Here is a 15,979-nt window from a genome sequence, read left to right as displayed (position 1 = left end):
TGTGGCAGATTTATGGATACAGCTTCCAGATAGAAGGGGCATGAATAAATTCACATAGTTGTAGATATGGCTGGAATCTTGTTGGCTAAGCTTGTTGTATCATAGACTCTTAGGGTTAGACTCCATCTTTGAGATCATCTAACATCTTTCTAAATTCCTTCTGTAATATGTTAGCCACACGATCATTTGGTCTGTACCAAGTGCCGCTGGTGATGGAGAGCACACGACTTCGCAGTGATACTGTTTTCCCAGTGGTCAGTCAGCTTGAGTTGTTTTCATTCTTATTTTATTGATTTACAATCTACTGTCCTTTAACTTTGATGCACTTGCTGTAGTTCTGCCTTTGGGAAGAACAGAGCAAATCTTTTCTCTTTTTACATGATAGTCTTTCAAATATTTGAGGATAGTTATCTTGCTCCTAGACAAGTCCTTTTTAAATGGAAAATTCACATAAACTAGTAATCCTTGTGGGTGATTTTTCAGACCTATTGTAGTCTCAGTCATTTTATCATTCAAAGTATAGTACTCCAGATTCAATGCAATGAATGCCCCGTGTTTTGCCAACTGATCTCAGAATATAGATTTGGGCAGTGGAAGATGGCATTAGCATTTTTAGCTTCCATATTTGCTTCTTTCTGGTATTTAGTCCATAATTTCTGTCAAGTCTCTTTCCAGCCATGTTTCCCATACTGTCCACTTACTAGATATTCTGGAAGAAACATAAAACTTTACTTAAAAAAAATTTTTTTTATACTCTTTCTTTTAATCTGTTAGATTCAAGCAGTCACCCCGTTTTTGATGCCCATTCTGGAATCTGTTATATTAGCTTTCTTTCTATGCCTTGTGTCATCTGTAAATTTGTAGGTATGTTTGGTGTATAAGTTGATATATAAATGGCAAAATGTGAGAGCCATCATCAGTGTCTTGTCATCCACTAATGGAGACCTCCTCAACGGAATGACTTTTTAACTAAATGACTTAGGATCAAGTTAAGTAGCAAAATCTATATAAATAGATTTCTTTGCAACATTACTTGGAAAAAATCTACCAATAATAATTTAAAAAGAAAAACTAGAGATTTTTCTTAATTTATTTCATTTCTTAGATTTATAAAAGAAAACTATAATCAATTTATTCTTTGGTTTCTCATAATTTTTTCTCTCATTCTTTCCCCAGTATGTTACCAGTACAGTCAAGCTTATTTGTGATAATTAATAGCCTCTCTCAACCTTTCTCTCCCAATGTTTCAAGGTAGAAGCAGCTTATCAGTAGTGTGCTAAATAAAAGAGGAGAATATGCTAGAGAAAGCAGCATTTAAGCCTGTGTGTTATTAGCTGTCTGATAACTCTCCAAAGTTAAATTAGATTTATAATTATTGTGCACAAGTGATCATCAAGGAGATTGGGAAAGTTCTACCTGCCCACACCTTTTCTTAGACTTTAAATTGTTTTGAGGTTTCTCTCTGCTTTTCACTGGAACAAGTCACTCTATATAGTAATCTTGTTTATTTTCCTTGTCATGGCAATATCGGATTTATTCTGGCTATTTGGTTTTTTGCGTCTATACTGAGTTCCACCTTAACAGCGTTAATAATAATATTAATAATGGCTGGCTGACTTTTTATGTTAGTAAACAATTTTTGATGCCTGTCATGTGGAGTGCCTAGCACTGGATCATGTTTTTGGAAGCTAAAATTATTAATACTTGATTTCTGCCCTCAAAGAGTTTATACAGTATGGAAGGATAGGCAGGTCAGTCAGTGCTACACCATGTGATACAGGTTATTCTAGTGCTTCGCAAAGCTCTTCCTTCCCATATGTTTGGTAATGACAGAGCTGGGACAGTTGTCCTTTAGTTTACATATGAGAACATGGAGTCGGCTGGAGGCTAAGTGACTTGTCCAAAGTGCTGTAGCTATCAAGGTGCCAAAATGGGCTATGGATCCAGGTCTTTTGTGTCCTAAGTCATTGCCCTTACATTTCCCCTCTATAAACATGGTGCTCGGAGTGAATCTATTCTAGTTATCCTTCTGTTTTTCTATAATTTTCATTATACGTTATACAATATTTGCATAGATGTTTATTTCCTGCTCTCAGTGTTTTGATTTGATTCAGCTATTTAATTATATTCCTGATAAACTCTCTGTTTTTTTTTTTTTTGCTGAAGATAGTGTGCTTTTTTTTTTAATTTGTAAAAAATAACATAATCTGATGTGCTGACTTGGGGGATTAGAAAAATTAATTTGAAATTGATTAGTTCCCCATGTTCAGTTATTGTGTACGTCTTTGCTACACTTCCTGTCAGCTACAGTGAACAGAGAAAACAAGGCTTTCAATAAATTAGTGTTGGACTCTGAGGTAGTGCTGAATTTAAGCCAAGAAATGGGGCTTTAATGTATATCCCCAGCACCGACTTCCTTGTGTAACTTGATGGAAGTGAGTTATCTTTTCATTGCTTGCTCGTCTCTGCAAGGGGAACAGTGTCAGCCTCTGACTTAATCTGCAGGGAAGTTATAGAGGTTAATTACATGTGAAGCCATTTAAAAATTTTAATTGAGTATATATGAAATCGATCTAAAATTTGATATCATTGTGGCTGGAGTGTATGGCAGTCTTCCAAATTTCAGATAATGACTCTTAGCACTGTGGTTTGGTTATAATAGAAGACGTTTCGCAAGAGTTTTTAACAGCTTAAGAAATGTAAAATTTCTTATGATTTGTGACTTAAATACCATTTTTCTCTACTGTTTCAGAGGGAGAATTGGAAGAAGAGTGGCTTAAAGAGGCTGGTTTGTCCAATCTCTTCGGAGAATCTGCTGGTGATCCCCAAGAAAGCATGGTGTTTTTATCAACACTGACCCGGACCCAGGCAGCAGCTGTTCAGAAACGAGTAGAGACAGTCTCCCAGACCTTGAGGAAAAAAAACAAACAGTACCAGATTCCCGACGTCAGAGACATATTTGCTCAACAGAGGGAGTCAAAAGACAAAGTAGGTTTTTTTTCTTTTTTGATGTTAAGGCAAAGGAATAATTGCTTAGAATCAACTGGACCAACCCAGTTTCATGCAAATCATTAAAAACCTTAATGAGCACCTATTTCATGCCAGGCACAAAGCTCCATGCTGCCAGTGAACAAGAGGAACTTGATCTCTGCTCTTCTGGAAGTTAACACTGATGGGGCAGAAAACTGAGCAACTTAAAATTCTGTGTGATAATGCTGCGATTGAGTAAATATTTGTCCAGATGATTAATTTATTAGCAGAAGCTGTTGGAGTCATCTGTTAGAGACCATGTGATGGCTGAATGAAAAGATACCACGGAAGGCAGGGAAGACATGGTTAAAGTGCTAGATCTATATGGCTTAGATCATTTCACTGCTACTTGAAAAAGCCAGTTGGTGGATTACTCATTACTCATCCATAAGGACATAAGGAGCTTGTGCAGAATGTAAATTATCATTCTTTCTTTCATCAAGAAAGTCTTGCTACCAAAAAAAAAGAAATCAGCTGACTTAAATGGTGTTCTTGGGATCAAAGTTGATTTATATACTGGCTGTGGCCCGGAAGACCCAGTGGTATGGTTGGAATGGGAATAAACAAAGGCACTGTCGAACAATGATTGCAATGATAATAATAACAATAACAATTGCTGCCCCATTACTGAACAATCACAGTGCTAACTGCTTTACATGCTTTACCTCACTTAATCCTTGCAGCTGTCCTGTGAGTGAGGTATTACCATCGCCATTCTGTGGCTGAGGCTCATAGACTTTAAGTAACTTGCTCAATGTCCTGTACACAGTAAACCCAAATTTGTCTGACTCTGAAGTACATGCCTTTAACCACTCTCTATCCTACTAGATTTGCATTTTCATACATGATCCTCATGTTAAGTTTTCTGAATATCAGATTCTATTTACACTATAAATAAGGGGTAACAAAAATATTATGATGCTTTCTTTAAAAAAAATAGAATGGAAGGGCTTATATTTAAGGTATCTTCCTGTCATGTAGAGGGTGGTTTTCTCTTTTCTTTTTTTACTCTTTGTAGACATTCCCTTCTTCCAAGACAGCCTTTCTAGCTGCAGATTATTATTCTATTTGCATGACCAATTGTGGATCAGGTCCAATCCATTTTACAGGAGTTTGGGGGTCACTAGATTGCTCCAGGCACTTGCTTAAGTTGAAAGCTTGCTTACCCCGCAGTGGTCATTTGGAACATCCACTAGTGTTGGACTAGGTTTCCAGCCATAGAAAAATGAATGGTAAGGAAATACCGTATTGCGGCATTTTCTTCCTAATTAAAGAACCCTCCCTAAGGGAGTGAAAAGGGGGAGAGCGCAGAAAGCTGAACTTAAGCAAAATATATATCTATTGTGAGATTCCTGCCAGTTTCCAAGAGGATGTTGCTACTTGCTGCTAGAAGCAACATTTGTCAGCAAATTTCTGGCAGTATCTAAACCACATGGTTTGAGTCCAAGGTAATTGGTGGATTGTATCATCTGATGGAGTCGTTAAGGGATAAATTGCACAAGTAAATTAAAATAATGTTAACGTGCTTACACTGCATGCCTTTGATTGGAACACTGCCACCCCTCAGAATTTCACTTTGCATCCCGCATCCCTCAAGCAAAGTTGGGCCAGCCATCTTCACTTGCAGTTCTTCTGTTTTTGAGTAAGTGCATATTCAGTCAGCTCTTCCATTTTAAATGCTTCCTCATGAAGCCCTTGCTGACACTAGGAAATATAATACAGAAATGAATACCATCTGCCCTGCCATCTTCAATTGCTAACGAAAACAATTCCGACCACATGCTCCAAAATGTGTGTTCTTTTGTAAGATTAGAATCACTTACTGTGATCATTGTGTCGTGGAGGGCCAGCCCTCAACAGGCTTGTGGGCAAAGTGAGGTGTAGGAGAATGGTACTGCTCTGTCCTGCAGGGGATTAAAGTGGGGCCAGGCACTGACCTACCACCTAAGTGATTCGGTAGTCACTGAACACTGTCCTGGGTGCCACCACTCTCTCAGCTGCACACTAATGGCCTAGATGTACCTGCCCTGGTGCCTTTCCAGACTCTTCTTAGACTGCAGGTGGAGGGAGGAGTCCTTCTTGGATAATAGTTGGAGAAAGAAATGTGTGGTGAGACTACAGAGGCCACGTTCTGTCTGTAGAGATGAAATCCGATAGGATGATTATTTTAAAAATAATTCCTTCAAACAGGCCTCTTTGTGTGGTTGATCCAGACTCCCTTCCTGATTCTTGAATTTTTTCCAAAGCCTTACCTGGAAAGGAGGAAGTACTGTCTGGCCACACGGACTGGTGAGCAGAGCCTGCCATGGTTTACGATGTCTGTACACCCTTGACACCTTCTTTAGGTGTCACTGCCCCAACCCCTTGAAAACAGGAGTTCCTCTGAACACTTTAGCTCTTACTGCCAGTTTGGTAATTTAGTTTCAATTTATCTCACATTTATTACTTGTGCTTTTTTTTTTTAGTTTGAAGAATTTCTGTTTTATTACTGACACGTCAGCTTATAATTTTGTTTTATAACAGCATTATTGAGATATTATTCACAGATCATACAATTCACCTATTTAAAAGTGTGCAATTCAGTGGTTTTTAGTATATTCATAGTTGTACAGTCATCACCACCATCCATTGTAGCATATTGTCATCATCCCCAGAAGAAAGCCTGTACCCATTAGCAGTCGCTCCCCATGTTCCCCTCCCTGCTCTTAGGCAACCACTAGTCTACTGTGTGTCTCTGTGGTTTGCCTGTTCTGGATATTTCCTATAAATGACATCATAGGATACGTGGCTCTTTGTGACTGGTTCCTTTCACTTAGTTTATCGTTTTCAAGGTTTATTCATGTTGTAGCATGTATCAGCATTTCATTTCTTTTTATAGCCAAAGAATATTGCTTTGTATGGATAAGACCACATTGTGCTTATCCACTCGTTAGATAACAGATATTACTAATTTTTTAACATGTTTATTTTTTCCCCTCAACTAAATAAAAATGGTGGCATTCTTTTTCGTTTTTTGTTTTTTTTTTCTAAACAGAGTCTCAACTCTGTTGCCCTGGCTCGATTACAGTGGCGTCATCACAGCTCACTACAACCTCAAACTCCTGGGCTCAAGCTGTCTTCTTGCATCAGCCTCCTGGGTAGCTGGGACTACAGGCACGTGCCAGCACACCTGGCTACGTTTTCTGTTTTTTTGTAGAGACGGATTCTCACTCTTTCTCAGGCTGGTCTGTAACTTCTGGCCTCAAGCAATTCTCCCACATTGGCCTGCCAGAGTGCTAGGATTACAGACATGAGCCACTGCGCCAAGTGGCATTCTTGATGGCAGGGACACACGTGACTATTTTTCATATTCCCCCTGGGCTTAGTATTACGTCTTACCAGTTCTGGGTAATCAAATATTTAACCATAGTGCTTTTTTCCACTGTGATTGTTATAATTCTGAGTATATTTCTTGTACTCTAAAGATTAGTAAAGGAATTATTTACAATACCATTGTCTCTGGTTGTGAGTGGAGATGACTAAATGGCCTGTTTTCTATGTTTAGGCTCCAGATGGCCCTGAATCGCAATCAGTCAGAACAAATGAAAACAAATACCAAGGAAGAGATGGTATGTTGAACCTGTTCCTTTGTTTTTTTCCTTTTAATTAGTATAACAAACAGATACAACCTTTGAAACCATTCACCTTCAGTTCTTGTAAGCAAATTCTATTAAAATGCTAATGTAAGGTCCCAAGTGGATAATTACATGAGGTTGAACATATAGTTGGCCTTGGATTTTGTTTTTAATGTGCATCCCTATCTGATCCAACATCCATATACATATCTTGCTGAACACTTATTATGTGTTAGGTGCTATGAGATGTTTACCTCATTTAATACACTTAACTCTGTGTAGTAAGTACTGTTCTTAACCCATTTTACAGATGAGAGAACTGAGGTTTAGAGCTGTGAAGTCACTTTCCAAGACCATATATCTAGTAATTGGAGCCATTGAATTTGGAACCTTGTTCTCAAATCACCACCTCCTAATTCATAAGTGGATTAATTTGTAGAAATTTTAGAAAAATGTAAAATAATAGTTGTTTTGGCAATTGATTATGATTTTCTTTTTCATACTTTTCTAGTGTATGTTTCAGAAATGCATTAGAAATTCAAAGCATGGATGAAAATAAATACTAAGGCTTTGTTAGTACTTACCAAGAAACAATTTATAGCTATTTCATTTGTTTACAAAAGGGAAAAATATTCTAAATTAAGGTCATAGATTAAAGCTCAAAACTTTAGTCCTTAATTGTGATTTAACAAATTATAATGAAGATGATCTATTTTTATCTTCTTAAGATTTAGCAACTGGGTTGTTCATGCCATTAATGGTGTTGCATTTGGTTTGGACACAGTGGGGGGAGGAGTATCAAACTGAAGGACTGGGAAGTGTTCCCAACCTTCCTATAAAAATCGTACATTAGGCCAAGATTATATGGGACATTTTGGAATCTTGGGGCATCCATATCGCTAATTTTCCTTCCATACTTTTCCCAGAACTTCTTTCCTGCATTCCTACCTACCTTAAAAAATATATATATATACATATACACACACACACATATGTGTATATATGTGTGTATGCGTGTGCACATACACATGCATATATATATTAATATCTACAAAAGCATTTGCTTTTTACTATTCTGTGGAGGTTTCTTTAGTTACATGTGTTATATCAGAATGAAATCACTGGGTTTTCCTCCCATCGATGTAGCAGCTAACACTGAAGCAGCAAACAAGCTGGCAGAGCCAGCCCTGGCCTGCTGGAGAGCTGGGTCATCGGGAGAGACAGATGAATTCTTTGTGCCAATGTCAATATGCTTTGGGTTTCGGGGAAGAGTGAATGGCAGTTGTTTTACGGATACTGAGGAAAACATAGTCCTTTTTTGGTGTTTTCCTCCCTTGCCAGAGATCGTGATGTAGGCTATATCAACACAAGTTCTGGAAGACAAGTTCATTGTGTGAGCACTTTCCAGCCTAGCTTGCAGCAGGCGAGGGAAATGTGACAAACTTGCCGCCTGATTTACATCTGCTTTTGCTGGAATGCTATGAAGTGGGCATAGAGCCTCCAACCAGAATAACAAGGGAATGTGCGTAACGCCATCCAAGTCTCTGAGTATTTACTGTTGCACCTGTTCTGGGCAAGGCCATGCTCTTTCACTAGGCAGTGAATTAACCAGTGTTATGCAAACATTGGAAAGTTCAGAATGAAATGCATAGAGAAACATTGTCTGGGGTTCAAAAGTGGGGTTGTGTGTGATTAAAATGCAAAGGCTTGGGTGACATAGTCTCTTTTAAGGGTTTTCCCCACACTTGGGTTTTGAAACATGTTCAATCAATAATACTTACTCTAAATGAAAAAGCCGTAAAGTTTTAATATTGCAAGGGTTGTCACATTTCAAATTAATCAATCCACTGCTAAGTATCAATCTTAACTTTTGACCAAATGATGCAACTCTGTGAAAGCCCCAGTGTGTAATACATACATTTAGAAATATTAATAATGCCCAAATAATTTCTTTATACTTTCATATTGATATGTATACTTTTTAATTTTCTTCTGGATGCCCATGGAGGAAGGAAAAATCTTTTATTCTTTAAATACAGGCATTTTGGAATATTTTGGACAATTGAAAGAGTTTAGAGAGATTTGTAAAAGATTTGTAATGCACTGCTATTGTGCACTTCAAACTCAAAGGAAAATAGATTAAACAAATAGTATTTACACATTAGGACTTTAAGAGCCAAAAGATTTATCTCAACATTCTCTGTTAATTTTTCTTATTGAGAGTAGATAAATGATTCATCACTTTTATTAGTCAGTTAACCATCCATTTTTTATAGCAGTGTCCCCCGATACCTCTGAAACTGTTTTTTCTGCTTTCAGCTTCGACTTGATTTTTCCCTTTGAATTGAAGCTTTTATATATTGTATTTTTAATTTTTGCCATAGTTTTGGAGAAAATTCATATGTCTTAAATGTGTTCTAACTTATTTATTTATTTTTTTGAGACAGTGTCTCGCTCCACCAGAGCTGGTGGAGTGCAGTGACATGCTCATAGCTCACTGTAACCTCCAATTCCTGGGCTCAAGATATCCTCTCTCTTCAGCCTCCCAAGTAGCTACCACTGCAGGCATGTGCCACCAAGCCTGGCTGAATTTTTTTTTTTAATTATTTTTTTTGGAGACAGGGTCTTGTTATGTTTCCCAAGCTGGTCTCAAACTCCTGGCCTCAAGCAGTCTTCCCACCTCAACCTCCCAAAGTGCTGGGATTACAGGCATGAGCCACTGTGCTAGGCTGTTCTAACTTAATTATTAATTACTCCGTTTTAACTTCAGCACAGCCCATTTGTTTGGGTGTATGTGTGAGGGGGGTATTTATTGTAACTCTGACATAGAGGCATTGAAAAGAGAGGGGAGTTTTCAAATTCTTGTCCACAAATAGCTGCTATAAAGGTAGATTCTAATTTAAGAAAATGGCTAATCATTTTTTTCCTCTTAGAATGGTTTCCTAGGAAACCAACCTACCTAGCTAGTCACAGTAAAACACAGAAGAGTATAAACCAGTGGGAAAATAAAATTGTGCTTTGACATTTGTGTTAATACTTCAAAAAATTAATTGTAAAATGTATAAGTATCTTAATTTTTTTTTTAAAAAAAGGTCATAGACTGTTAAAAAACTAAATGTGACATAGATAGCAGATAAATACGAATAATACCAAGGAGCTTCAAATTTATTTTCATTTTTGGAATTGGCGTAGGTAAATGCTTACTTTCTTAACTGTGAGATGCTACCAGGACCAGCTATGTAATTTGCAGGGCCCAGGGAACTCACAATGGAGGGCCTCTTGTTCACATGTCAAGATGGTGACAGAAGGGCATTAACCCCATTGTGGAACTCTTTTGAGCTCAGGGCCTATGTGGCTGCACGGGTCACACGCCCACTAAGCCCAACCCTACATACTGAATGGAAGTAAATAAGACTAGATTCATATTTACTTCTTAATTTTCTTTTAATTAAAACAGGTTTATTCTGGTTTGATTTTAAATGACTATAAACATATTTTTCTGAACAACAGACTTTTAATAATATATGTATGTATTTATGATGTATTTACTACATCTTTACATTAACTTTACCTTCCATCACTGTGTTGTATTCATATGTAAGCATGTAAATGCACTGTGTAAATTTATTTTGTAATTTCAGTTTCTTACTATGAATCAAAGATCTATGGTGAGAAAATATCAGTAATCCTGGTTATTGGTGCTAGGGTTTTTTTCTAACGTGAGTTTCATTAAAACCAAAAATTTATGAAATACTCAAATTTAGAAGTATTTTCTCCAAAGCTTAAAGCTGGTATTTTCAGCAAAAAGGTTTTGGATATTAATTCCTTCTTGAAGGGTTAACAACAAACAAACCAAAAAAGCCAAAAGTAAGTTAGACTTATTATATCCTTGAAATTTTGATGTAAATACGTGAAAATTATTTGACTAGTGTTTATAATTGTAGGAACTTTTATACTGTTTGATATAATCAGTTACAAAACCTAATGGTTCTTGTACCAGGTACCTCCAGACCTGACTCCCATATCATTCTCACAGTGATAAGTTTTTGGCACTAACTGTTGTTTTGAAATTTTTACCATGATAGGTAGGTAACATTCCAGAAAGTATATTCAGGGTGTGGAAGAGGTTTATTCCAATAATCTGATCCACTGTGAAAAAATTAAATGGTATATCGCTAGCTCTACAACAGATTATAGCTAATCACCTCTCTCTTTTTTTTTTTTTTTTTTGCTTTTAATTCCTTGGTGTGGAGTAAAACAACAATTAAGTCTTCTAAACTTCTGTGAGGTTTCTCATTAAGTTTGTGATATCCTCCAGCCATGTTTTGGAATTGGACTCAGTCTAACCAAGAATTGTTATTTTAAAGAAAGGTTCCACAGTTGAACTGTGAATTGCTGGTCACCAACATCTCCTTACCCTCTTCCCATGCACATTGATAGGATTCTTGACTGTATTCTTTATTACTTTATTATTAAAATAACAGTTAATTATTGCCTAGAGAAAATAGTTCTCTTCCCAAAGGTTTTTATGTAGTAAATGTATTAGAATTTAAAAAAAAAAAAAGAAAGCAAGCATATGAATTGGGTCTCCTCTGCCCCAATCTCAGATCAGGCATCCAATCTCATTGTTGGTGAAGAGAAGCTGATGCTACCTGAAGATGCACCTGCCTCTGAAACAGACATCAACCTGGAGGTGTCATTTGCTGAGCAAGCAGTCAGTCAGAAAGAGAACTCCAAGGAGAAGACCCAGAAGAGCATAGACAACGATACCCTGTCACCTGTACGTAATACACTATTTATTAATAGATGTCACTAACATAAGAATGAATATATATATATGGGAGGGGCAGGGAGAGGGAGAGAGAGAGAGAGAGAGAGAGAGAGAGAGAGAGAGAGATGGAGTCTTCTTGCCTTGTCACCCAGAATGGAATGCAGTGGCACAGTCATAGCTCACTATAACCTCCAACTCCTGGGCTACAGTGATCCTCCTGCCTCAGCCTCTTGAGTACTTGGGACTACGGGTGCACAACACTACACCTGGCTAATTTTTAAATTTTTTTGTGGAGACAGGGTCTCCCTATGTTGTCCAGGCTGGTCTCAAATTCCTGGCCTCAATCAGTTTTCCTACTTCAGCCTCCCAAAGTGCTGGGAATTATAGGCATGAGCCACCACACCTGGCTAAGAATATATGTATATTTTTAATCAGCTTTTTATTTTGAAAATTTAGAACCCACAGAAAGTTGGAAGACTAGTATGGAAAACACCATGCAGCCTTCATAGATTGACTCAGCCATTATTAACATTTCTTTCTGTCTTTCCACATTTATATATCTCTAGGGATGTTCTATCAGATATGCACTCACTGTTCTTTGAATTGAACAAAGACATACAAAACAAGACACAGTTATAATACTTAAGAAGTTGAAACTAAAGTGATAATTATATTTAATATACAGTCATATTAAGATTCCCCCAGTTGTCACAATATTGTCCCTTATAACTGCTCCCTTCTCCACTCCCATTTGGGTTTCAAATAAAGCTCATATGTTGTATTTATTGTCATGTCTTTTGGGTTTCCTTGAATCTAAATTAGTTTCTTGCTTTTTTTTTCCTTTAATATTTCTGAAGAGTCCAAATCAGTTTTCTGATTTTGTCCGATTACTTCCCCATGACTGGACTCAAGTTAAACATTTTTGGCCAAACTGTTGCATAGACGATGTTCATGCAATTGATTGCATCTTCAGAAGTGCGTAGTGTCAGATGGTGCCTTTGTTGGTAATAAAAGTTTGATCACCAACTTGGCTAAAAAGAGATGTTCAGTAGATCTCCTCATTGTAAAGATACCGTTCCCATCACAGTTAATACTAATTTGTGATCCCTGGACTGAGCGAATATCCTGTTTGTTAATAATAACCTATTGCCCAGTGGTTTCCCCATCCATTTGTACCCTTGTTGGAAACAATAATTAAACTGGTGTTTGAGAAATGGTGTTCTTTTCATTTTTTTTTTTTTTTTTTGGTTTGAGACAGTCTCACTCTGTTGCCCAGGCTAGAGTGCCGTGGCGTCAGTCTAGCTCACAGCAACCTCAAACTCCTGGGCTCAAGCAATCCTCCTGCCTCAGCCTTTCAAGTAGCTGGGACTACAGGCATGTGCCACCATGCCCAGCAAATTTTTTATGTATATATTTTTAGTTGTCCAGCTTATTGATTGATTGATTGATTGATTGATTGTAGAGACGGGGTCTCGCTCTTGCTCAGGCTGGTCTCAACTCCTGAGCTCAAACTCAAATGATCTGCCTGCCTTGGCCTCCCAGAGAGCTAGGGTTACAGGCGTGAGCCACCACGCCTGGCAGTTCTTTTCAATTCTATTATTCTTTCTACATTTGTTGGCTGGGAATCCTCCATAATGATTGCTACTTCGCTTTCTAGCACAAGATGTTTCAGGCTCTCCTTGGGATTTTCCCTGCTCAGACTTGAAGGCATCTATGTCTTTAATAAGCTCTGGTTTCTTTTAGCAGCAAATTATATTATTAATATTTAGAAACCAGTCTCTGTGTACTGAGTATTCTTATTACTACTGAGTGTCTTATATTTTTAAGAAATACATTTATTATGTAGAATTTCACACATGTAAAAGTTAAAGAGAATAGTACAATGAAACCCCCAAATACTCATCACCCAGCCCCAATATTCATTAGCCCATGGCCAATCCTACCCTATCCCTGCCCCTACCCAGTTCCCTATTCCAAGTGATTTTGATCTAATATTTTCTTCTCTTTTCCACTTATTAATGTAGATATTTCTTCTTAAGAAAAATTTTCTGAAAATGGTCACTTTTCCCTTTTACTTACCGGTTTTTAAAATCTTTTGGCTCCTTAGCATCTTTTACTAGTGACCAATTAATATTTTTGTTTATTTTGTGAAAATAGTCTTAACTCATGGATTTATGCATATTCGGTGGGACTCTAGATGAAATTTCCCAGGCTTATCTGGGATCCAGACCTAGACTTACCTGTTTCTGTAAGAAATCCTGGTTCCATTATTAGAAATAGATTTTCGTGACTATGATTAAGACACTAGGTAGGAGTGTTCATTTCTCTGGGTTGGTCATTGCTTTCAAGGCTTTTCAGAGAACAGAAATACATCTGTATCTTCTTTCTTCCATGCTGAGAATTGCAGTCCTCAGGAAATGGCAGATGATATATTTAGAATATCACGTAATTACTTGTTTGCTTTCTCCTGCATTAATGCACAGCATTCTCAGAACTAACTATGCTAACACTACCACCAGCAATATGATTACTAGAAACTGGTTTGAACGTGTTCTTTCAGTTTTTTTGTGTCCTTGGGGTATATCCCAAAGGGGATTTTATACAGCAAAATGATTGTGCTTTAGGTTGCTGAGGATTGTTGTTCTCTGTATGGTTAAGCCACCAACTGGGTATGTGGTTGGGTTAGATTTTTTCATTTTATTTTCCATTTTTAAGAGTTTGCTTTTCTGAAATTTAATTTTGTTTTTTAAGCATGTGAAATATTTATATGGTCCAAAAGTCAAATCTAAAAACAAAACATATTAGAAGTCTAGCTTCTATCCCATTCAATCCCTCCTCTTAGAGGCAAACTTCTATTTATTTTAATATTATGGTTTATCCTTCTGTTCTTAGATAAATGGTAGCCCACTATACACACTTTCTTCCACCTTGATTTTTTTTTTCATTTTTTTGACCTAGCAGTATATTCCAGAGATCATAGCATAATAGTAGAGAAATATTTCTTGTTCCTTTTTATATTAATAGATACATTGTACTCCATTGTGAGGATGTATCATAATTTATTCAATCAATCCCCTAATGGTGGACATCTGAGTTGTTTTCAGGCTTTCTCATATGTTTTTAAAAATCTTTTTTTGTACCTGGTAGAAAAAGTAAAGGGATATGCAAAATTTGGCCTAAACTGATGATCCACACTCCAGACAATCCTTAGGAAAGTATGCTTTTGAAGTGATAGTCTTCATCTCAAAAAGATGGAAACGTTTTAAATTGAAGGATAGTGGATTGTAATTAAACAGAATGAAGACATTGTTGACTTTTAAGTTGTTGACTCAAACAATGGAATAATTAATCTCCACTTAAGAAGTTTCAAAACAAGACATCCTCTGCCATTTTTTTTTTTTTTTTTTTAAGAGACAGTGTCTTGCTTTGTCCTTCTAGGCTAGATGAATTCCTGGGCCAAAGCCTCCAGAGTAGCTGGGACTACAGGTACACACTACCACACCCGGCTAAGTATTTTATTGTTTTAGAAATGGGGTCTTGCTATGTTGCCCAGGCTGGTCTTAAACTCCTGGCCTCAAGTGATCCTCCTTCCTCAGCCTCTTGAGTAGCTGGGATTGCAGGCACGAGCCGCTGTGCCCCTAGCCTCTGCCATTTTATTCTCTATTTAACAAACTAATTTGTGTTCACCTGCCCTCTTGATTTTGTTCGTGTTGTGCCCCAGGTGTAAAATGACCTCTTCATTTCCATCCCTCTGTTGTTCCATATTTGCCAAGGAAACCTTAATCTATGCTTCCGAGTCTAGCTTTGTGTCCAGCTTTCCTGTTACGTAGTTCCTGATTGTGAATTTACATTAGATAAGATATATAAAATCACCTTTTGAACTATTAAGTAACATGTTTTTGATGCTTATCAATCTATTCACTTATTTGTTTGTGTATAAATGCATCTGTTCATCTACATAGCATTTTTAAAAAATCTCTATGTCTTCTAGAAGGCATGGGAACATTGTAAAGATTCTACAAGTCCTTCATCTGGTTGGTGACATGAATATTTGTATTCACTACTCTGAGGCGGGTGTCTAAGCAGATAAAACCTTAAGTTCCATTTCTACTCCATGCTCACCTGCTTCTGTAAATAAGCAGTAGGCTTTATGTAATACATCGTTCTCTGTTGATCTCATTGCATATTCACTTCCTTTTTCTTACAGCATTGCGCAGTCTTTGTTAATTCTTTATGATCTCTCACAGTGGATTCAAATTTCTCCTCTTAAATTTGGAGAGCAGGTTTTATAGCCTTCAATGTGCTTTTGCTAGAAAATTTAGCTACTATTTATTGTATACACAGTATAGCTCAGAAAGTGTGCTCTGTAATTATTTCATTTATTTATCAAATGATCTCTATGGGGTAGATATTCTTAACCCTATTTTTTATACAGGAAAACGAATTAGATTACATGACGTGCTGAGGCTTGACTTTAATGACTAAGCTTTTGAAGCTTTTCTCTTGCTTTTCAAGTCAAAGCTAGAGTGATTTGATGAGTAAAAAAATCAAGTTCATCATTACT

At 37.1% G+C, this 15,979-nt stretch overlaps 1 protein-coding gene across 2 annotated transcripts in view; it reads left to right on the top strand.

Moving 5' to 3' along the window:
* The window catches only part of ARHGAP18 (Rho GTPase activating protein 18), a 119,574-nt gene that overhangs the window by 63,958 nt on the left and 39,637 nt on the right, over positions 1–15,979 (top strand). For both annotated transcript variants that reach the window (XM_045544337.1, XM_045544338.1), the window contains exons 3-5: positions 2,753–2,988; positions 6,575–6,638; positions 11,252–11,424. In XM_045544337.1, the coding sequence (XP_045400293.1) occupies positions 2,753–2,988; positions 6,575–6,638; positions 11,252–11,424 (473 nt within the window). The remainder of the gene's footprint in view (positions 1–2,752; positions 2,989–6,574; positions 6,639–11,251; positions 11,425–15,979) is intronic.

The sequence above is a fragment of the Lemur catta genome, chromosome 2 (genome assembly GCF_020740605.2).
Source record: "Lemur catta isolate mLemCat1 chromosome 2, mLemCat1.pri, whole genome shotgun sequence".
Lineage (NCBI taxonomy): Eukaryota > Metazoa > Chordata > Mammalia > Primates > Lemuridae > Lemur > Lemur catta.
Note: the sequence above shows the minus strand (reverse complement) of the source record. Positions and strands in the feature narration are given on the sequence as shown.